This window comes from Alexandromys fortis, unplaced genomic scaffold (assembly GCF_014885135.2).
Source record: "Alexandromys fortis isolate MF-2015 unplaced genomic scaffold, M_Fortis_MF-2015_v1.1 scaffold_63, whole genome shotgun sequence".
Taxonomy (NCBI): domain Eukaryota; kingdom Metazoa; phylum Chordata; class Mammalia; order Rodentia; family Cricetidae; genus Alexandromys; species Alexandromys fortis.
Genome location: NW_026067953.1, coordinates 6728529 through 6750064, shown reverse-complemented (window position 1 = coordinate 6750064; position 21536 = coordinate 6728529). Strand labels below are relative to the sequence as shown.

Genomic DNA, 21536 nt, shown 5'->3' with positions numbered 1-21536 from the left:
AGCCACAAGAGTTTTTGTCGAAGTCACTCAAGGGTCAGGAGAACTGTGAATCTGGAGGACATGAAAAGGCTCACTGGGGCCTTGACTCTGGTTGCTGGCATTCCTTGGTGAACTCCTGAGGGAGGCTGCTGTCGTGTGGAGTATACTTTATCCCACCTGCACTTCTAATGGGTTGAGTCCTGCAGCTTTAGGACCCAGACCTCAAACCAAAACCAGCCTGCGGTGCTGTGACTGGTGAAAGGGAGTATTAATGCTGGTCCTTGGGGGTGCATTAAGAGGTGCCTGGTAATCTAAGAGGCCATGGTGCGTTGCCTCATGGGAGGATGTTGCTTTGAATAACAAGAAAGGATGGAGTTTGTCCACTTAAGAGGATAGGAATTGTATTATGCTTTGATGCTGGGTGGCTGGGGACCCAAAAGCCACATCCTACCAGGGACTTGATTTTAGATATCATCAAGGGCAGCAGGTGGTGATTTAAGTATCACATAAGCACTCCTACGCCCTCCTTTAGGTTTCTCTGGTATACCGTGGGTCTGTCTGCCTAAGGAGGGAAGGAAGTGAGGACTTCAAGACTGGAATCTAGCATGTGACTCAGCCCCACCGTGACATGCCCAGTTTGCCAGCTAGCCCTATGCTGTGAAATAGCTGCAAGGCAGGAGTTTGGGGTTGAGGTGTTAGAAGGTGTGAGGCGCTCTTGAGACTGTCTCCTGGAACTTCTTCTGTAGACCAGGCTGGCCTCGAAGTCCCAGAGATCCCACCTGCCTCTGCGTCCCACATGCTGGGACTGAAGGCGTGCGCCACCACCGCCCGCCCAGCCTTTACTTCATTCTTACTGGTATGCACTAGTTCTTTTGGCATCCAGATGTGGCGCCTCATTCTGCCTCCCCAGGACTTGGTGTGCTGGTACCAGTGTATAGTGAGGTGCTCAGGCAAGCTGTCCCCATCGTCATGCTGGGTGCAGAATTGGCCTTTGTCAAGGGCACAGAGAGAGGCTGCCTTTCTGCCAGCTTTGTAACAGTCACCCCACTTCTGTAGACGTTTACACACAGATGCATCTGCTTGTCTCACTGTGAGAAAAACTGCCTCCTCTTTTTGAAGCTATTGTGTTACGGTGCTGTGTCCTCTCCATTGGAGAGTCGGGTTCTCTGTCCCAGCGTGCAGCTAACAATAAAATGGGTTATAACCTGCAGGAGTGCTAATGCCTTTTTTTTCCCCCAGCACCTCCTTTCATCAAGAACGAAGCTGTTCCCAGGGGTGTCTGGTTTCCCACCAGCCATTCACTAAGTCCCACACTGTTCGTGATCTGGGAGAACTGGTTTCATAAAGTGACAGCTCAGCGCAATCTCCTCAGCTAGGAAGACGAGCAGCTAGTAAGTTATGGCCAACCTTGGCAGAGGCCAGACACTCCTAGGCTCCTAGATTTCTCAGACAGCCTCTCCAGGGTCCTCTGCACTCCCACATTCAAGCAGAGTGAGGGAGGAGCCTTCCTGTCCTGGGCAGTAGGGTGGAAGCCTAGATCAAAGGCTACATTCTCGGGTAGAAACCAAGCCAGTCATGCCTGGCAGATCAGACCATGGCCCCCTGAGTCCCTACCTGGACTTCCCACTGAAATAATGCCAGCCTAGGAGATGACTGGCCTCAGGGACAGGCACCAGAGCTGGGGCTGGAAGGATGACTCATTTGTGAGGAACAATCCCCCCAAGTCTACAAGCAGAGAGGCAGAGACCAGAGCTGGAGGGTACTGAGAAAAGGGGTACAGTGTAGGTCCTGGGCTCTAGTCAAGGCCAGCCTAGCTCAGTGTAAAGTGTTTATTAGCATGCACAGGGCCCTGGTTCGATCCTCTGTAATACAGAAATACTTATGGAAGCCAGGCAGGGTAGCTTGGGCGTATTATCCCAGTGCTCAGGAGACAGAAGCGGGAGTTCAAGACCTATCTCAGACAAACACAAGAACAGGCTGGAGAGAGCTCAGCTTACAAGTGAGAGCTTGCTGAGAAAGCTTGAAGACCTGAGTTTCAATCCCCAGCAGCCACATGAAAAGTCTGATGGGTACATGCATACCTGTAATTTGAGTGCTATGGGGAAAGACAGAAAGGTTGTTGGAGCTTGCTGGCTGCTAGCTACCTCCAGGTTGAATCCAACTCTATCTCAAGGGAATAAGAGGAGGAGTGATAGGCCGGATGCCTGACCTTTCCTCTGACCTCTGCATGCACATAGGAGGCCAGTCTCACACAAACACACACACACACACATGCACGCACATACAACATACCCACTCACCCCCACCCCCATGCACACTTGCCCACACTGTGGGAAGCTTTGGGTTCAATTCTCAGTATCACAAACAGAAATAAGGTAGAAGAAAATGTAAAACGAGCGCCAGGGGTGTGCCCGGATGTAGAGTGCTTGCCTGACCAGCAGGAAGTCCTGGGTTCCATCCCAGTAGGGAGCAGGTGAGCTATGGTCCTGCCTTTGTAAGTCTTGTTTCTTACTGCTGACTATTTCTGTGGGACCCACCATGGCCCTGGCTCCGCCTAGGGCCCTAAGGTGAACGAGTGTGCCTCGTGCTATATAGGTGGCTCAGAACTCTAGGGAGCACACTGAACAGACAGCTCCTGGGGCCCTCTCTTGAAGAGTTCTTCAGACTGCCATTTCTGACAGAGGAGGCCAGCTTGGAGTGCAGCTCATTTAGGGCAGGACTCACTATGTGCCTACCTTTCGCATTCTCCTACTGAGTGCCGTGTTGTGGCCCCACCGTGGTTACAGTGTCCCTAGAGACCTTCTAGGCCTGGGAGCGGCGGACGGTTTACTCCTGTGTGCAGGTTGATCAGCTTTGGCTGGGTTTTGAATCTTCCACCATGATCGTGGGGGAAAGTGTTCAGTCTCTTAGCTGTGATGGCAGGAGGGGGGATTGGAATCACTCCATGCATGAAGTGTAGTATCATGAGAAAGTTGAGGCCCAGGGAAATTGTGCTGTGGACTTAGATTTAGAACCCAGTGCTGCTGACTCTCATTCCTGTGCTCTTTCTGTTGCTTTGGCATTAAGGAATCATCCTAGCTAGAGAGACAGTGCTAAATGACTAGGGCGGAATAGCAACAGGCTGTTGAGGAGACGGGGAGAGGGGTTCAGACTGGAGAGGCCAGAGGGCTGGCTCTTGTAAGAGAAGCCTGACTGGTGTAGAAAGTAAATTTTCTATCCCCTTCAGTGACGGGCAGAGAGGGTGAAGCTGCTGCCTGGGCCCTTGGTGCTAGGTTTTAAAGCATTTTTCCTTCAGCAGCAGGGAGAACGTGGTGTTAGGAGCCCCACCCACTCATCCACTTCTGGATCGGCCTCCAAATGCACGCAAAGCCTTTATTTATGATGCCTGTGGGGAGAAGGTGTTTGAAGTGTGTGAGTGTGGTCGAAGTGCTGGTGTTCTTTGGAGCTGCTTTGCGGCGGAGGGAAATGGGGTACTCTTTGAAATTTTGTTGTACAGTGAAGAGGACTATTCTGACCCCAGAACAATTCTTGTGTGCTTGCTGGCTGGTTGGGCCCACCTGTTGTTTCTATAGTACTCCGTGTTCTGGTTGAGACTTCATTTGTGTCCCACATGTGACGTGGATCTGGTGGTCTTAGTCTCTATTACACATCATTCATGGACAAGAGACTGGAATATCCCACAGGAGAAGCCCCTGCACCCTTCTCTTCCACTCACCCAGGAGCTTCTCGGAGCCATGAGTAGTGTGTGCCAGGTCCCATACAGGAGCCTCAGCACCCAGCAGTTTCAGCCAGGAGTGGACCCAGGAACACATGGCTCCAGCTAGTAGCTCATCTTTCTTACAGGAAGAGGAGCTAGTTTGGCAGGTGTAAGAGTCGCCTAATCTTTTCCTGCCGGCAATGTTGCTGCATCCTCCTTGCATGGGGTTGATGGGCCACATAGTCACCCTCTGACTGACGGTTTTCCGGGCTAGTGGTTGGCAATCATAGTCCTGAAAGGAAGAAAGCAAACCTGCCCGGGCGTGTGGATTGCTGCCCTCCCGAGACTGCAGCTATCAGCATCACAATGCTGTAACCATGCTGGCCGGCCCTTTCTCATTCTCCCTACCCCTCTACAGTGACAGGTGAAGCACGTGGCAAGAGAGACATGCGGCCTGTGCGATTGTGGTCTGTAAGGAAGTTCCAGTATTCTTTGGAAGTGTGTTTTTGATGGATAGTGGAGTATCATGCTGGAGTTTGCTTTAAAATTCTTCCTGTGTTTAAGCAAAGGGACCAAAGATGGGTGAAACTTCCCTTGCTCCTTGATGAGGGGTGGGTGTATGTAGCTGACTGTGTGTCCCTTTGTGTTTGTATTTGTGATGATTCACAGTGAGGCTTGCAGAAAGACTCCTGTGATGGCGTAGCAGGTAAAGGTGATTGTTGCTGAGCCTGACATGAGTTTGATCCTTAAGACCCGCGTGGTGTCCTCTGGCCTCTCTTACTCATAAATAAATAAATGTAATTTAAAAAAATATTTGTTTTATTATATGTGTGCATTCGCTCATGTGCATGTGCATTTTGGTTTCCATGGAAGCCAGAAGAGGGTATTAGAACCCTTGGAGTTGGAGTTATGGGTATTGTGAACTGCCCTCATGTGGGTGCTGGGAACCAAACTCAGGCTCTCTGCGAGAGCAGTTCGTGCTCTTAACCACTAAACCATCTCTCCAACCTCTAAATGTAATTGAAAGGAAGGAAGATTGCAAAATGTGTGTAGCGTTCTGTTGGGGCCTCGCTGTCAAACTGACGTGTCTAGAGAAGCTGCTGCAGAGCGCTCTGTTTGCTCTGTGCTGTGTTTTTGCTCCTCCTCCTTTATGTAGTTAATGTTTTATTGAAAAGTTGTAATATATCCAGAGCTCCCTCAAGTGACGGGAACCTCATCATTGGTAAGTTTGCAGAGGTTATTCATAGTGCCCTTGTATAAATAGTAATATGAGTTTTGTTTTTATTGAACAAACACTAGCAGGAAGTAAGTGAGTAGTTTGAGCCCCTGATTTTCCCGGGATCTCACTGAAGCCAAGGTCTCAGGAGAAGGAAGGGTCCTCCTTGTAGGGTCCTATCTCGCAGCATGGAGAGGTTTCCTCACAGTGGGTGTGGCCAGGCTGCAACAACTTTGTTGGATCTGAACCCCTATCAGCTGTAAGAGCTGGGTGGTGTCTGGACTCAGCCACAGTCTCTGCCTTGACTCCTTCTCGTCCTGTTTTTGGGGTTGGCTCCTTTCACAGTAGCTAAACCTCTTGAGGGCAGACAGTTAATGTTTTCCAGCAGGCCCGCCACAGGGAAGGCCGAATGCATAAAGAACTCTGATTGGGGGGGGGCAAGGGCCTGCTGAGGTAGGCCATGGCTGCCAGCTGTTCAGAGCTACATGCTGACAGCTGTCAAGGAGAGCAGGTGCCAGGCTGCCATGGAGGGAGACAGGGTCTTCCTGGTATCCATTCTTTATGGACACATGGGGGCTGATTGAGAGGAGGCGTGTGCATCAGGGGATTTAATGAAGGAGTGAGAACAATGGACATAGAAAGCCAGTTAGACCTCCTGACATGGCCAGCCCATTCCCAAGCCATCCTGTATAGCCATGACCTGATCCTGCAGACTGGTCTGGAAGTGTCTTATCTGTGTTTAATACTTGAGCCTTCTGTAGTTGTTAGTGTCCTCTGACTTGTCTGAGCTACTGCTTTGGGCAAGAGATACCTGGTGGGTTTTTTTTTTTTTTTTTTTACTTGTTGGTGGGAGGCGTGGGTAGGGACACAGGGTTTCAGAGTCAGGTTGGCTCCCTATCAGGACCCAGTTCTTGGATACAGTCCTCTGTAGTGCCGGGTTGTAGTGGATTTGCTTGCTTCTGTGAAGGGACTGTCGCAAACCTAGGATGGATCAGACCCTTGGTGGGCTCCTGAGACAGTGATCACTGTTCTGTTTCTCGTCTGCTTCTGTTGGGAGCATGAATTTTCACAGTTGCTTTGCAGATGTATCTGGCATTGTCTGGAGTCCACACACCCACAGCCCACCTTGGCTTCCTTCCTAGGCATACACCCGAGAGAAGCTAGCTCACGGACGTTAGGAAGCTCAAACGGGAATGCCCACTGTACTCTCATGCACAATAACAAAAACCGGGAAACAGCCCAGATGCCCATCAATGGGAGGACGGTTGGATACACTAAGACACAATCGCACAATGGAATATTACCCAGCTGTCTAAACAAATTAAGTACAGTGGCATGCGGCGCTGAAGATGAATTCTAGCAATACATAATATTAGGTAAAAATAGCGTGTTCCCAGACACCACACGCAGCCTGTTCTTTTGTTGTAAGGTGAAAGGCAACCAAACGGGCATACTCACTAGGACTATTTATAGACAGTCAGAGTATTTAATTAAGGAAGCTAGCTGGAATTTTCAGGTTCTGAAATCCGGAAGTAGGGTGTCTGGTTAATTGTCGGTTCTGTCAGGGCCCTGGCCTTTGTTTTCGGTGGAGGTCTTGCAGGTGGTTACTGCATTGTGGAGTGAGGCTAGTGTGTGACCCGACGTGAACATCAGGGGCCAAGGATTAAGTTCACTAATTATCCCTGTTCCGTGCATGTCAGGCCAACAATCCTGCAGCTGGAGTTGGTTTTAGCTAAGGCTGATGTGACCCAGCATTTGCTGAGGGTTTGGGGTGGAGTCTGTGTTTTCATAGTTACCCTCCCCCCTGCTTCTGTCTCCTCACACCTGTCCATCCAGTTCAGGTCTCCCTTCTCTGGGATGCCTGCGGGCTGCTGTGACTTCAGCCAGCTTGCAACTCTTCCCCTTCCTTAACTGCTTGTTTCCTATCTGTGCCGCACAATTAATGCCTTGTTGTGTGTGACCTCTCCGGGTAATCGTTTCCACATGTGTTCATGCGGGTCTCTGATGAGATGGTAAATCTCCACAGGGCAGAGGTCAGGCTTTATCTCCTCTTCTGTGGTGGATAGCTCCCTAGTTCTGGGCCTGCTTGCCCCTTCCTCTGAGACAGCAGAACTCAAGTCCTCTTGTGGCGGCATGGCCAGGTAGGCCATTTGGCCATGTGTAGCGTGGTTGCTGTCCCTCTGGAAAGTGGAGGTGGCCTCCTGCCTTCCTTCTTTCTTTTCTTCCTGCATAACAGGGAAATGGCCTCCCAAAGGGCAGTGAGATCAAAAGCATCCAGGGTCATGATACCCTATGCTGGGGCTCACCTGGCTTCTCATAAATTTACGTCTCTGAGTTGCTGCTTTTCGAGGCTTTATCACCGCAGTTGAGCATAATTTTCTGTGGTATGTCCGACAGCCCTCCACCTGTTCTTAGCATTACTAGGTACAGGTGAGTATACCATGAACCCAGTGACTTAAAAGTATGGCATCTGTTGACTTCCAGACTCCAGGGTCATTTGCATTCACCTGAATCCCCAGGGACTCTGGTCCTTTCTGATCACTCTTGGTTGATCCGGGCATCTCTTGACTCCTAAACCCCGTTACTTCTCTGAGTTAACAAGGTACCTGCTGTCAGTGAGGCAGTTTGCCACCATTGGGTCTGTGTCCAGGCATCACAATTGGATGGACAGCATTCGGGGGGGGGGGTGTGCACCATGGGGGACTATGGGACTGGGAGTGTAGCATTTTATTGTAATTTTGGTTTCTTTTTTAATTGGTTAGTTTCGGTGGGTTGGTTGTTTTGAGACAGGGCCTCACTATGTAGCTTGGAAATGGAGGCGGGATAATAGCTACGCTTGGAGAGAGAGTGGGGGTGACTTCACTGGGTAGGTGTAGGGTTTTCACCTAGGGCGGTCCAATGTGGAGCCCAGCAACAGCCTCACCCTCTGACTCGGTGACTGGGCAGCCGTCACAATTCTGGAATGCTAACCTCCGGGCATGGCCAGTCTCTGCAGTCTGTGAGGAGAAAGCTCTTAGCTATCTCAGCAGGCCTGGGGCTCCAGTGAGTGGCCAGCTGGAGGCTGAGCCAACTCGGCTTACCCAGTGGTGGCTGATGTGGGAGAGCACTGCCCTGTAGGTGGAGTAGGCCATGCTTCTCTGTCCACCCTCTGAGGGGGTGGTGGTTTAGGATGACTCTTACTGACTTTGCAACACACTCTCTTTACAAGCAGGTCTCTCTTTTTCTGTGCCCAGCAGGCAGCGTTCCTGGCTGAGCTCACCGTGGGGAGGGCTAGTCACTGCCAGGAGGGCAGGAAGACTATACATGAGTTCACATTCCCTCCTGGTTTCTAGTGCCCTGCTGTGAAAAGACTGTGATGCACTGGAGTGAATGAAGACTTGGAGGAATCTAAGAGGGAAGCAGCAGCTGAGTATGCAAAGCAGAAAACTGAGGGGGGGGGGGCGGGTGGCTTAAAGAGCCCAGTGTACAGAAACCAGGAGAGAAAGCTGAGGTTTGGGAGGGTCTGGGAACATGGGCGCAACTGCCCAGAGAAGCCTGGCATGTTTGTCCACCTGCCTTTCCTTGGCTACCCAGATTTGCATCATTCATATGGACTTAGTTGGCCACCTCTTCGCCTGCCAACCCCTCTGGATTCTTGGGAAGACACACAGGGACTTCTCTGTGTCACCAAGCTTATCGTGGCCTTAAGGTTGGAAGGTCAAGCCCCACTTGGGGGCTACTAGTCGCGCCCCGGGGCTCATAGCTTGCATCTTCATCTATTCCTCCATGCTTCCAGTAGAACATGTAGCTGGAGAGAGCTGGCCATCCACTCCCGTGCCTCACAGGCACTCAGTTATTGTGGTGTTGGGTCTGTTCATGGCATCTCTGGTCTATAGCCGGAGGAAGGAGTCCACTTGCTGCCATAGCAGGGGTGGTGCAGACTGCCCCCTCCTGCTGCTCCTGCTCCTTGGCCCTCGGGGGCCGCTGGTCTGATTTTCTGAGACAGTGTCCTTGTTTGGGGACAGAAAGGGAGGGGAAAGGCTCTGCCTTCAAATAGCGGCTGACTCAGTGTGCCTGACTGAGGGGCAGTGTTCGTCCCCATTGGTAAGATCCACTGCCAGGCTGTTCACATGGAGGGTGAACATGCTTCCTGGGGAGTGTGGTCCCTGGATTAGATCATTTGGCAAATGGCATTGACTCTTTTGAGTGCTGGACCCTGGGAAGTAATAGTCCCCATTGCCACATTTAGGAGCCCACAAGTTGGGAAGGAGACTGCAAATGTGCATCTGGTTGAGCCAGGGAGGCTAGTGCACCGCTTTGTAACCAGTGAAGTTCACCCTTGCCCATACTCCCTTAGCCGTCAGTACTCTCTACACAGTTACAGACCTGTCACATTTGATCACACAGTGGAACGACAGCAATACCTTAACTCCTGGTTCAGGCATCTGCTTCTGAGTTCAGATCTGTCTTTTAAATCCTTTTATTTTTTTAGATTTAAATTTTTTATTTTATATGTATGGGCATTTTGCCTGCATGTTTGTAGAAAAGGATGCTGGCTTCCTTGGGAGAGGAGTTACGGGCAGTTGTGAGCTGCCCTAGGGGGGTTGGGAATCAAACTCAGGTTCTTTACAAGAGTATTGAACTCAGCCAGTACTGCTGAGCCTTCTCTCCAGCCCCAGTCAGGATCATCAGCCTGAATGCACTCCAGATAGTCATCACCAGACACCCGAGCCCCCAAACCAGACAGAAAACCCCTGGGAAATCCTTGCTCACCTGAGCAACTTGGGATATCTCTGACCATAGAAGCTCAAGGCAGATGTAGTTGGGCTTCCAGAAACATCTGTCTGAGCCCTTCCCATTTGGTCTTTCCTTTGCCTGGAGCTCTCATTCCACGTCTCGGCCTGGCTCGCACCCCACATTGTCCTGCTCAGTCCTCCTTTCATCCAAGGCCCTGATACCCAGGATGTATTACCCCCCTCCTTTCCCACAGCCTCCCCCCTCCCCCGCAGCCCTGAGCTGTCAGGGGGAACTGTGGGTAGAGTGGATTTTTTTTTCCTTTTTGAGACATTATCTATATTTTGAGACATTAACTATATGGCGCTGGTTGATGTGGAACTCACTTTGTAGACCTCAGTGGCCTCAAACGCAGAGTTATGACTCCTGTGTCTGCCCACAGAGTGCTGGGATTAAAGGGGTGGAGTCTAGTACCTAGTGACCTCACTCTGGTCCCACTTGCCTAATTTAGGACTAAATGAGATAATGCGATATCTGGCTTATGAGGCCCTTTGATTTGTGATTCTTCAAAATAAAGTATCCTTTGCATTGGAGATGGGCAGTGTGTGTTGAGGTCTTGTAACCTCTGTTCACAGGAGCACAACCTTCCTTCCAGCCAGCCCCGATTAACCAGCACTTGGTAGGCATCTTCCAGGGATTAACACTTGAGAATGACCTTCTTGGTTACCTGTGCAGAGGACACACAGTCAGCAGAGGAATTAGGAAGGCTTGGGATGGGGGCAGGCATGATAGGTGGGTGTCACAGGATATAGCACGTTGTATCACGTGATGGGTGGAGCCACCAGCCCTCCCCCCCCATCCCCACCCGGGATGGCAGCTCTAAAGCTGATAATATCTGTTGAGATTTCACTTCCTGCCAAGATATTACTGGTGAAATTTGTTCCCCCTTACACACGTGCACACTGCTTCACTACCCTGTTGTCAGCCATGTCCCAGGCTGTCTTCCCTCAGTTTCCTGAGAGTATATTCTTGGTGACTAGGTGAAGTGTCATCTCTTACTAAAGACTCCTACATCTTGGAAAGGAGCTGATTTATAGAGATCTGCCCACAGGGTGGGGGACAGTGAGGGGGCTGTTAGAAGGCCAACACATACCCTGCTCATTCATCCTCTCTCTCTCTCTCTCTCTCTCTCTCTCTCTCTCTCTCTCTCTCTCACACACACACACACACACACACACACACACACACANTCTCTCTCTCTTCTCCCCCCCCTCCCCCCGCAGCCTTTGTCATTCATTCTCTCTGGCACAGACTGAGTCTAGCAGGCATTGCCCATCCACTGCTGCACCCTCCCCCACTGAGCCCAGACCAGCCAGGTTCCTCAGTTCTCAGTGGGTGTTCCCATTAGCCCTGGGGAGTCAAAACTACCCTTGATATTATAGGCAGGGTGGGCGTGCGTGCTTGCATATTTCCTCAGTTGGAGAAAGGAGAGAGAAGAAAGTCCTAGTAGATGACCCTGCTCAGCTCTCCTTCCGTCTAGGCCTGACCCAGAGGGACGGAGAGGGCTTTGAGAGAAACGTTTTCGAAGCTTCTAGAGTGGAATTGACACCTCCTCTCCCTATGCAAAAGTACCAGTGGTCTGTAAGTCTCCAAGGGATCCGCCTTCTTGGGCTATGGCCTTGAGTCTTCTTTATAGCTGGGCTTTTCTAAGTCAGTGTAGAAGGGAGGGAACATCCATAGCCCCTAACTATGTTGGGAATGACACCTAGCAAAACCCAAGGGCACCAGCATGGCTTTGGGTGTAGCCAGCATGGGCTGGGGACTGGATTGCATGCCAGATATAGAGCTTGGTGGCCTGTGGGCTAGACACTTGCTTGTCTGGCAGGCGTTCTGAAGCTGGCAGAGAGACTCTTAAAGTCATAGATGGGCACTCGCCCTGAGCAGTGGCTCAGTTCTGTTCTCAGTTGTCACGCTGCGAATCTGGAGGAGATTCGCACCATGACCGCCTTGGGGTTGGAGAACAGAAGGTAGTTTGGGCTCTTTTGCCACCTGCCCTGCCGCAGACCCAGGCAGCACACATACTTGCAGATCTTGGTTGGTCGTTGCTCCCTGTTCTTTGTCGTTTTGCTTCAGGAGCTTGTAATTGAGCTGTTGAACAGTGATGCGTCTGAGGCGGTGTATTTTATGAAGTGGTTTTTTTAGCTCATGGTTTATGGGATTGAAAGCCCAAGATCAGGCAGCTGTTTTGGAGGTGGGGGTCCTCAGAAAGGAGTGGGTGTAGAAGAGATCACATGACAAAACAGAAAACAAGTGAGATTTGAGGTCCTTTGAGAGCTACTTAATCACTTCCAATTCAGCCCTGCCTTTTAAAGGTCTTCTAACTTTGCCACTCTGGGGATTAAGCTTTCTTTTCATGAATCTTGGGGATTGCACACCATATCCAGAGCCTGGTGGGATCCCCAGCTCAGCAGCCAGCTGTCTTTGTTAGGGTGCTGGGCTTGCTGGAGGAGCTGCTCCCAGCTGTGGGCTCTGAGAGCAGGCCCACCCACACTCAGGCAGTCCTCCCTTCTCCCTGCAGGTTTTGTGGGTTTTGTTTCGGTCCATAATCTCCAAACAGGTGCAGCATGTGACACCCAGCAGGTACCTGGAAATCAGAGAGGCGGGCATTAAATACAACCACATATGTCACATTTCTGGTCTTCTAGATGTTTGCCTTGGGGTGATGGAGTCAGGGGACCGTTAACCACAGAGTATTGGCGGCCTTCGTCCCAGGGTACTCATGTGACAAGGCCTAAGCTTGTCCCAGTGTGTGCAATGGTAGACTCGTGTGCTGCCCCCACCCCAGTTCGCTTTTGGGCCCTCAGGTCCTGTCCGGCTGCATGATGTGGGCTGCCATCTGCAGATGGAGGCTCATGGGCATTTTCTACTGCTCTTGTTCTGCCTGTACCCCAAAAATGACGGAACCAAGGGCAATGGGTAAGGATAGTGGCCAGGTATGGTGGGACGTAGTAGCTGAGGAGGTTCCACTTGCTAGGTGGAGGGAAGGCCATGCCTCGGTCCCTGAGCTCTGGCTAGTGGGGCGCTCTGGGCAGAAGGTTCTGCTGGGAAGGCAGCGTAGAGCCTCCCACATGACCAGAGGTCTGGAGAAGTGCCTTGTTCTTCAGGACCTGCTGCAGGTTACATCGCCCAGGCTCACTCACAACAATTGAGTCTCCAGGAAGCCTTGCCTTCTCTTCTCCTCTGTTACTTGCTCACTAGGGAAACCAGGCCTTTCCTGGAAGCCCAAAGAAAGGAGTTTTAGGACCTGATTGATAGCAGTCTCCTCCTGCTTCTGAGAGCAGGCTCCTTCTGTTAGCCCCTGCTCTAGGGCTGCCGTGCTGTTCTGTAAGCTGACAGTAAAAGTGGGCAGAGGACAGGACAGCTCTCTCGGCTCAGCTACACATGTGCCCCTCCGTTTCCCAGGCGGCTGGTCCTTGTTAGACACTGGAGTGAAAGCTCTGTGGGTGGTACAAAGAGTCAAGGCAAGGCCCAGTGGGTCCTGATTCAAGACCCAAATGTGGTGCTAGGCCTCCCATTTTTTTCTCCTCTGGGCTTGTTTTCTGGCTCTATAGGAAATCCATAAGGCTGTGCTGGTTTGGTTATGGATTTTGAGAAACGGCTCAGCAGTTAAGAATGGAGACTGCCTTTGCAGACGACCCAAGTCTCGTTCGCAGCACACGCATTGAGTGTCGAATAACTTCATATCACTTCAGTTCAGGGGATCTAATACCTCGAGGTTCCATAGGCACCTGGCCACACGTAGGCACGCATATACATAATTTAAAATAAGACCTCAAAAAAATAACAAATTCTCCATATCTCCTGACGTTGGTTGGACTTTGGGTATAGTTGAGACCTGCCACCCTGACACATGTGGTTCTGATGACATCATGAGAGACATTGGTCCCCAAAGCCTCCCTCTGGGTTCTCACGATCAGGCGTGTGTTCACTTCCCCAAGCACTTCGACCCTGTCTGCTTCCCTGCATTAGACAGACAGCTCTCCACACAGCCATGAGGAGCATCACACAGCCTTTAAAGAGAAGGGCGGGCATTTCTTGGGGTTACTTTTGAAATATCCTCTGGGCCCACCCCTCTTGAGCTCCTTGGGCTCTTCCTGGCTTGCTCTCAGAGCGGGCAGCTCTGGGCTTCTGATGCAGGAAGATGCTCGCAGGGTGTTGTAGCCATCCGGTGCCCCTCCCCCCCGAAAGCTGAGGGAGTCTGTTCTGCTGCAGAAGAGTGTGATTCAGAGAGGGGCTGATCTGCCCTTTCTGGTGCCGCTGGCTTTTCTGGGGGGCTCCCCCTACCCCAGTTCTCTTCAGTCAGCTGGTGTTTGTTTCTGTTTTGTTGGAAGAGGGTTTCTGGTGACTTGGTAACTAACCTCAGACAGGCCTTAAAATTGCCTAATCCTAGAACACAGCTTGGCCTAATTAGAGAAACCTGTGCTGCCATGCTTGTTCAGACCGGGCTGGTTTCAGGCCCTGGGGACCCTGGATTAATTGAAACGAGGCGGAACAGATGGATTGAGTCTATCAACAGCGCTCCATGGCAGCCTCTTCACACTAACGCACTTCATTACCCACTGATTGTAGCAGGACTCCTGCCCCAGTCAGCGGGGGCTGTTAGGACTGGAGGCCCCTGTACAGATGGAATTACAAGCTCCTGGTCCTCTGGGTCGTGCTTTGAGCAGGTGTCATGGATAAATCAGCGTTTTATGTTTCTTCACGGCAGTTAAATTAGAAAACTGTGGTCCTGGTGTAACAGGCCCCCAAAGCTCTCTGTGGCTCACGATTTTGAGGTTAAATCCCTGTTGCCCTCTCAGGGGTGGCAATGTGGGAGGCATGCTGGCCTGGCCTCAAGAGGCAGGCTGGAAATGTCACGAGGCCATAGTGAAGGTATGAAGCAAGTGTCAGCTGCAGGAGATGCCCTAGTTTGGGCCACGGAGAGACTGGTGGAGGAATAAGCTCGCTCAGCCCTGCCCCTCACTCTGGTTCCTCCCATGAAGTCCCTGAGCAGCGCTACACAGCAGGTCCTGTAGACGCTATTACTGCGATGCCTGTCCTGGCCACCACTTAGGAGTGATAGGAGGAGAGAGGGCAGGAACCTCCCGATGACTGGGTACTCCTAGTAAGAATCGTGGAGTGATCAGTAAGGCCCAGGAGCCATGTTGGAAGGGCAGCTTTTGTTCTGGACAGTGTTGAAGTGTTCTGAGAACTATCTTGGCCAAATACAGGTCAAAGATTTTTGAGATGTATCATGTAGAGGAACGAACGCACATCCGTGTCGCGAGTGTTGGGCCACCACGGCGCAGATGGCCCGTGTTATGCTCCTCCCAGCTTCAGGGTCTCTGTGGGGCTCAGTTCCTGCCACGCTGGTGCAATTCCTAGGGAAAGCTCCCAGTGGAGCCCTGATGGCGTTTGTAGACATCTGACACCAGTGAGCCTTTCCTGTGGGCTGTCACACACAGTCTGGGAGTTGAGGAGGGATCCTTGTTTTGCTTAGTTTGCTCCTCAGATGACCACCCTTGGGACTTTACAGTTTAGAAGGGCACAGCACGTTCAGGCCCACATCATAGATTCACTTCGGAATGTGTTTTTTACATTTATATTCAGTATTCCACTTATGGACGTTTTCATGGAGAATTATAAAATGTTCCGAACTATTCCTTTTTTCCTCCCACTTTGAAAGAGTTCATCTTCTGCTAACAGCTACAAGCTGTGAATCTTAAGGAAATAGTGGGAGAGAGTGCCAGGGTTGAAAGCATGGGAGCTAACTGCGGAGGGAAGCATTTGGTTTTCGGGGGTTTGGTGTCTCATCAGTATGGGAGAGAGAAGACACCCACATAAAAGAGGCTTTGTAAGGAAGTCTTAATGCAAATCTTTTAGGAATGTTTTCTGATTCAGTTTTCCCAACTGCCACCATTAGAGAGTTTTTGATGGCTGAGTGGGGAGCTGATTGACAAGTCAAATGTGGAAATGGCAGCTGAATAAATTTAGAGAGAGAGAAGGTTGCATGTGATCGTGGGCACTGGTGTTTTCCTGAGGTTTGGGAGCTGAGAGGGCCCTGGCTGGTGTTGCAGGGCTTTGTGTGGAAGAGCTGATTGTGCGTCCTTCAGTGTGCTGTTCACTAACCTGGGGCTTGATCTGCTGCTCACCTGGAACAGTTGGTCAGCCTGGTCCTTGATCTCTCAGGCTCCTAAGCATCCTCCACAGCCCAGTCCAGAAGGCCCCTGCCACTGGGAAACCCTTGGCTGTGTTCCTTTTGTTACGCTGTGGCTGTCGGCCTACTTGCCATTCTCAGCCACAGTGAGGTCTGTGTCCTGTGAATATCTGAACTCAGACTAGACCTGAAGCGTGTGTGAGTAGCTCATACAAAGCTGATGTCATGCATGTTCCTGCCTTTTAGTCTTGACTCTGAGAGTCTGGGTAGGTCAGCATGAACATTCTTTGCGGTTTTGCCATATGGACCATCCCCATCTCCTTGGCAACCGAGAGCATCACTTTCCTCCTGCTGCCTGTGCAGGGTGTTTAACTTTTTGGGATTTCCCTTGATTCAGGATTAACAGCTGCTGTGGCGCCTCTTACAAAGATTAAGCGCATAGCTTCAGCAGCTCCTATTTTCCCTTCTGGACAAACTGTCAGCCTATAAGATGCAGTTTCAGGGTGCTAGAGAGATGGCTCGGCCATTAAGAGCATTAACTCTTTCAGGGGACCCCAAGTTCTTTGTGAGTACCCCGTATATGGTGACTCACAGCCACCTCTAACTCCAATTCCAGGGGACTTGAAACCCGCTTTTGGCCTCCACGGGTACCAGATGTGCATGTGGTGCCCATACATTTATGCGGACAAAATACCTAGACACATTTTAAAAAAAAGTTTCACTCAGGTGGTGGTGGTTGTGGGTTGTTCTTTCCATTTCTCATGGAATCGTTGTTCTTTTTTGCTTGCTTGATTGATTGATTGATTGACTTTGGAGACAGTCTCACTATGTGTAGTCTTGGTTGGCCTGGAGCTTGCTATGTAGACCAGGCTCACCTCAGACTCACAGACGCCACCTGCCTCTACCTGGGATTAGAGTGCTGGGATTAAAGATGTGCGCCACCCCTGCCCGGTTGGTTGAAATCCCTGTTCTTGATCTGGCAGTCCCACACTAACCTCCCCCACACATGCATACAAGAGTAGTTTTATCCCAATCCCGCTCCTCATTTTGTTTCTTGGAGACAGTCTTATTTATAGCCTAGGCTGGCCTGAAACTCCCTTCTGAATTCTAAGCTTGCTTTAAAACTCATGGTGATCCTCCTGCCTCAACCTCCGAAATGCTAGGATTATAGGTGTACACTTCCCAAATGCTGGGCTTGTAGTTGTGCAACACCACACCTGGCTTGGATTTTGGTATCTTGAGACATGATTTTACTCTCTCTCCCAGGCTGGCCTTGAATTTGTGGTAATCTTCTGTCTCTGTTTTCCTCTGTTTTCTGGGGTTTCTGGCAAGTGCCACCATGCCCGCCTGGTGTTTGTTCCCCTGACCCTTCCAGTACCTTACATTTCTCCCACCTTTACAGAGAAAGAATCTTCTGTTCAAATGTATGGCAAAGGCTGATAGGCCTGAATGGCTGTTTGAACCTTACAGTGAGGCTCCAGCTCTGCCTTTGCTGATGTGTAGTGCTCTGTGTGGTGCCCTTCTGGGTCTCCCCACCACAGGCCCCTGCCTTGTCCTGGGGTTTTAGACCTAAGCCGGCACGCCTAGTATATTCTTAACTCTTCTGGGGCCTGCTGAAAACCACAGACCTTGACAGTAGTCACCTTATGCCGTCCTGCCGGTCAGGGTCAAAATGGAGGGAGGCTCAGTTTGTGGTTCTGGCTTGTTCATAGTGCAGACGCAGGGACTGTCCTGAGGCCTATCAAAGCTGGTGTGGCAGACCCTCCTTGACAGGGCTGTAGCTGCTCCCCTTGGTCTCGAGCAATTTATGAGACCCTGCATTTGCTTTTGAAGCCCAGATTAGTATGGCAGAAAGGGTGCCTATTATAATATTAAGTACTCTCCTGCCTGGCTCCTCCCTGGGGCTCAGGCTGCCTCTGCAGGATGCACACACCCTCCTCTGACCCAGATTTGGGGGATTGTTTCAGGCAACTAATTGCCAGTGGGCCATTCCAAGATTGGATTTAGTCCACTTTCATTTAGGAAAATCTGGGGTTTCCACAGCCTCCTATGTGCGGCTGCGACAGCAGATCTCAAGTCCAGGGTAGAGGGTGCAGACTCTTACCCACGCTACTCAGGGGTAGTAGGGCAGGGGTGCCCTCTGGAAGGACAGCTTGTCAAACTCAAGCCTTGGTTAAGGCTCCCTCATCCCCATGTCAGGATTTTGCTGTGGTATTTTGGGGTGGTTGGGTCTGGGGGACTGTGGGGAGCTCAACACTGGGCTGCACTCCAGCATCAGCCAGCCTTGCTCCTCACAGCCTGCCTGGGCGGGACCAGGTGTCCCAAGCAGACTGTGTCAGCTGCTTCACAGTGGCTTTCTGTTCTGAGTGCCAGGCAGAGGGGCCTCTCGTCAGCACCCTGCTCACGTCCCCAGTAGGCTGAGGCCCGTCCTGGAGGGAGGCTCCAGCCCTGCGGGAGCCCCAACACTTTGCTGGACTTTGTTGGGGGAGGTCAAAGGTGCAAGGGAACTCATGGGCCACAGAGTACCTTGTCACTCTTGGGGACCCTGTAGCTGTCTGTGACTGTCGGAGCTTTGGGATGTGACTGGTACATCTGGGAATACAAATTCCTATTTTAGTTCGTCTGAATTAAAAAAAAAGAAAAAAAGATATTCCTAAGTGTATTTGGAACAACTAGGGAATTGAAATCCACTTGTTTAGCTATAAATTTATTAAATCTATGTACACTTCACGTTTTTCCAGATTGCATACAAATTGCGTGATCTGAGTGTAAAATATACTGTGAATATCAAAGATCCTGTGAGAAAGAATGTAAAATGACTCAGTAATTTTTATCTTGTTTTAAATGATTACATTTAGATATGTACACTGGCTTAAAAGTATTATGAAAATATTTCCACTTTTATTTATCTTTTTAAAGTGGGCTTCTGGAGAAATTGAAATTAACTATGTATCTCAAGTTGCTTGTTATTGGCAGTGCTAACCTTTGAGCCTGCTTTTGCTAGAATGTTATGGATGCTCCATTAAGGGAACTGGTGGTTAATGGCCCTTTGGCATTTTTGTTTGTTTGTTTTCATTGTATTAGGTCTTAGGAGACTCCTGGTATTTTACAAGGAACACTTTTTAAAATCCTATTTATAAATATTGTTTCTTTTCTTGAGACAGGGTCTTGTCGTGTAGCCCAGGCTGGTCTGGAACTCCCGGCAATTCTCATGCCTCACCCTTTTGAATGCTGAAATTATTGGCATACACCGCCATGACATAAACCGTTTTTTTTTTTTCTCTATTGCAAAAATAACATCTTTCTTAAGAGAAATGAGGAAGTACTGATTAAATGAATCTAAGCCTCCTGTTTCGAAAGACAGTTTTCCTAATGGTGCTTTGTAATATTTGCTTATTTTAGCACAAAAGTAAAGCTTGGAGGTTTGATGGGTTACCTTGAAAACGGTGAAGAAAGCATTGTTTATTACTATACTCACGTCATTTACAGAAGGGTGCATGAAGGTTTGAGATTTGGACAAGGTGGCAGGAAAGCCGCGAGGACTCGGAATGGTCTTGATCTCCCAGGGTAGCCTGATGCTAGGACCCCACGGAGGGAGCTGCCCATAAGAATGGGTGCGGTGTCCTAAAGGCCCCATTCTCCAGATGTGCTTTTTGGACCTGTGCTGGGAGAGTTTTGTGTGTTGCCACCGAGGTATGTTTGAGATGACAGCTATAGTCGACAAGGTGACGTGTAAGCCCAGGTACTAGATAGTCCCCACTGTCAAGTGTCTCTCCTCATGCTTCTGAGACGGTTTTGAGGTGCTCAGCTGTGAGATTAGCCCACTAGGTAGTGAGTTTGTTTCTCAAATGCCAGTGGGAAGCCTGCTGAACACAGCTGCCGCCTCCCCCTCTGTGCAGCAGAGAAGTCAGACTCGGGCTGCCTCTCAGGAGAAACCCTTTTCAAAGGCACCCACTCTTTTCCACCGGTCTTCCATAAAACCGGAGTTTCCTTTTGATGTGTGCGTGTGTGCATGTGTGTCTCCCCATACATGCACATGGAGCCAGAGGTGATGTTGGATGTCTTCTTCCATCACTCCACTTATCATCATCTTTATCTTCATCTTCATCATCATCATCATTAAAATAAAGTTAGAGTCTCTCGGTGAATCTGGAGCTCACTACTAGGCTGGCCGGTGATCTCTGAAGATCCGCCTGTTGCCACCACTCCCCACCCCGGCCATGCCTCAATTTTCATTTGAGTATTGGAGCTCGGGACTTGGGTTTTTCTTTTCTGGATCCGTGAAAAGCAGTTCTAAGCAGGGAGGAAGACTGGATCTCCCCAACCCTGGGGAGTGACCAGGGCTGTGTGTGGCATTGCTGCCTCCCCGGGCCAGAGCATAGCTCCTAAAAGACCCACAGATAGGAGGCCTTGCCCCACCTTCTTTCAGGGGCCTTTGTACGCGGGTCAGGAGGCAACTGTCCCCAAGGCCACCTTTTCTGACCAGGCTGAAGATCACTCGGTGTGGAAAAACAAATTCTCTTCTAGAACTTGCCCCAAAGCCTCATCCTATGCTTAGATCCTCCGCCCTCAGCTTGTAAAGGCTCAGTAGCATCTCCATTATTCATTCCCTATTATGTTTTAACTGCACCTACTATAGGAACAAAAATAATTCTGTATAGCTTTTGAAAAGAAACTTAGACCTACCAAGTCTCCATTTTTATTTGATGAGCAAGACAGAATGATTGCACTCTGTGTTGAATGGTTCATCCTATCATTTAGGGCCTTCACGGTTGCCACTTAGTGGCTGCACACTTCTCTAGTGACTTGATTAGCTGTGATTTACCTAATAGCTCTTTACCCTTGTCTTCTTTAACGGTGTCGTTCTCTCTCTGTCTCTATAGGAAGTTCTCCAGCAGCTGATCGTAATGAATTTGCCCAATGTTTTGATGATTGGCAAAGATCCACTGTCTGGTGAGTGCAAGCACCCCACCCCCACCTTCTGTAGTGCCTGGGCAGTGCCATCGGTTTGGACAGCTGTTAGCCACAGCTCTGGCTGCCAGCTTAGAGCCAGCACAGTGAAACACATGATGGTCTTGGTGAGACTTTAGGCCAAGCATGCATTTCTTACCTTGGAGAGTGAATCCCTCTACCCTTAGATGCAAGGCAGAGACAGACGGGCCTTTGCTGTGTTCCTTCTGAAAAAGTGGGTCTGACTTTGGGAGTCTGAATTGTGCTGGGCTCTGCAGACTTCGACTCCTGTAAACATGGCACCAGATTCCAGTGTGATGGATGCGTCCCTAGATTGGAAGCAAGCACCCTTTTGGGAGCCAGTGTCTCTCCCCTGTCCTATGTCCCTCGCTGGACTGAGAGCACCTGGTAGGCGAGGGTTCTGAGCCCCTCTGGACTCAGTAAGTCTGTAAAGTGGCAAATCCTCCTGACGCCTCCTAGGTGTCACAGCACAGCTAATTCCATGTGCAGGTAATTTCCAGGTGAAAAGGTGGTGGGTGGCCTCCCTTACACACTGTCGCACTGCGGCACCCAGTGTGCGCCCTGGGGTCCGAGCTCCTCCTGCTGGTTCCTCCTTGTTCCTTGGTTGCTTAGAACTCTGAAGTCCTTGAGGTGTTAGGACAAACAAGGGAACTAGGCCTGCAGGATTTGCTGAGGCCAGGGGTCCTGAGAGTCAGCAGTTTTCACGGAAGGAGCTTCCTTCTGTGGGCTGCTCCTTGGCCTCCCGGGGTCTGCCTGACCTTTCT

The 21536-nt window shown here is 50.4% G+C and overlaps 1 protein-coding gene across 1 annotated transcript in view; it reads left to right on the top strand.

Annotated features, from left to right (window-relative positions):
* Positions 1-21536, top strand: part of Ccdc88c (coiled-coil domain containing 88C) — a 124160-nt gene that overhangs the window by 25003 nt on the left and 77621 nt on the right. The window contains exon 4 of the mRNA XM_050151438.1: positions 20685-20754. Within this exon, the coding sequence (XP_050007395.1) occupies positions 20685-20754 (70 nt within the window). The remainder of the gene's footprint in view (positions 1-20684; positions 20755-21536) is intronic.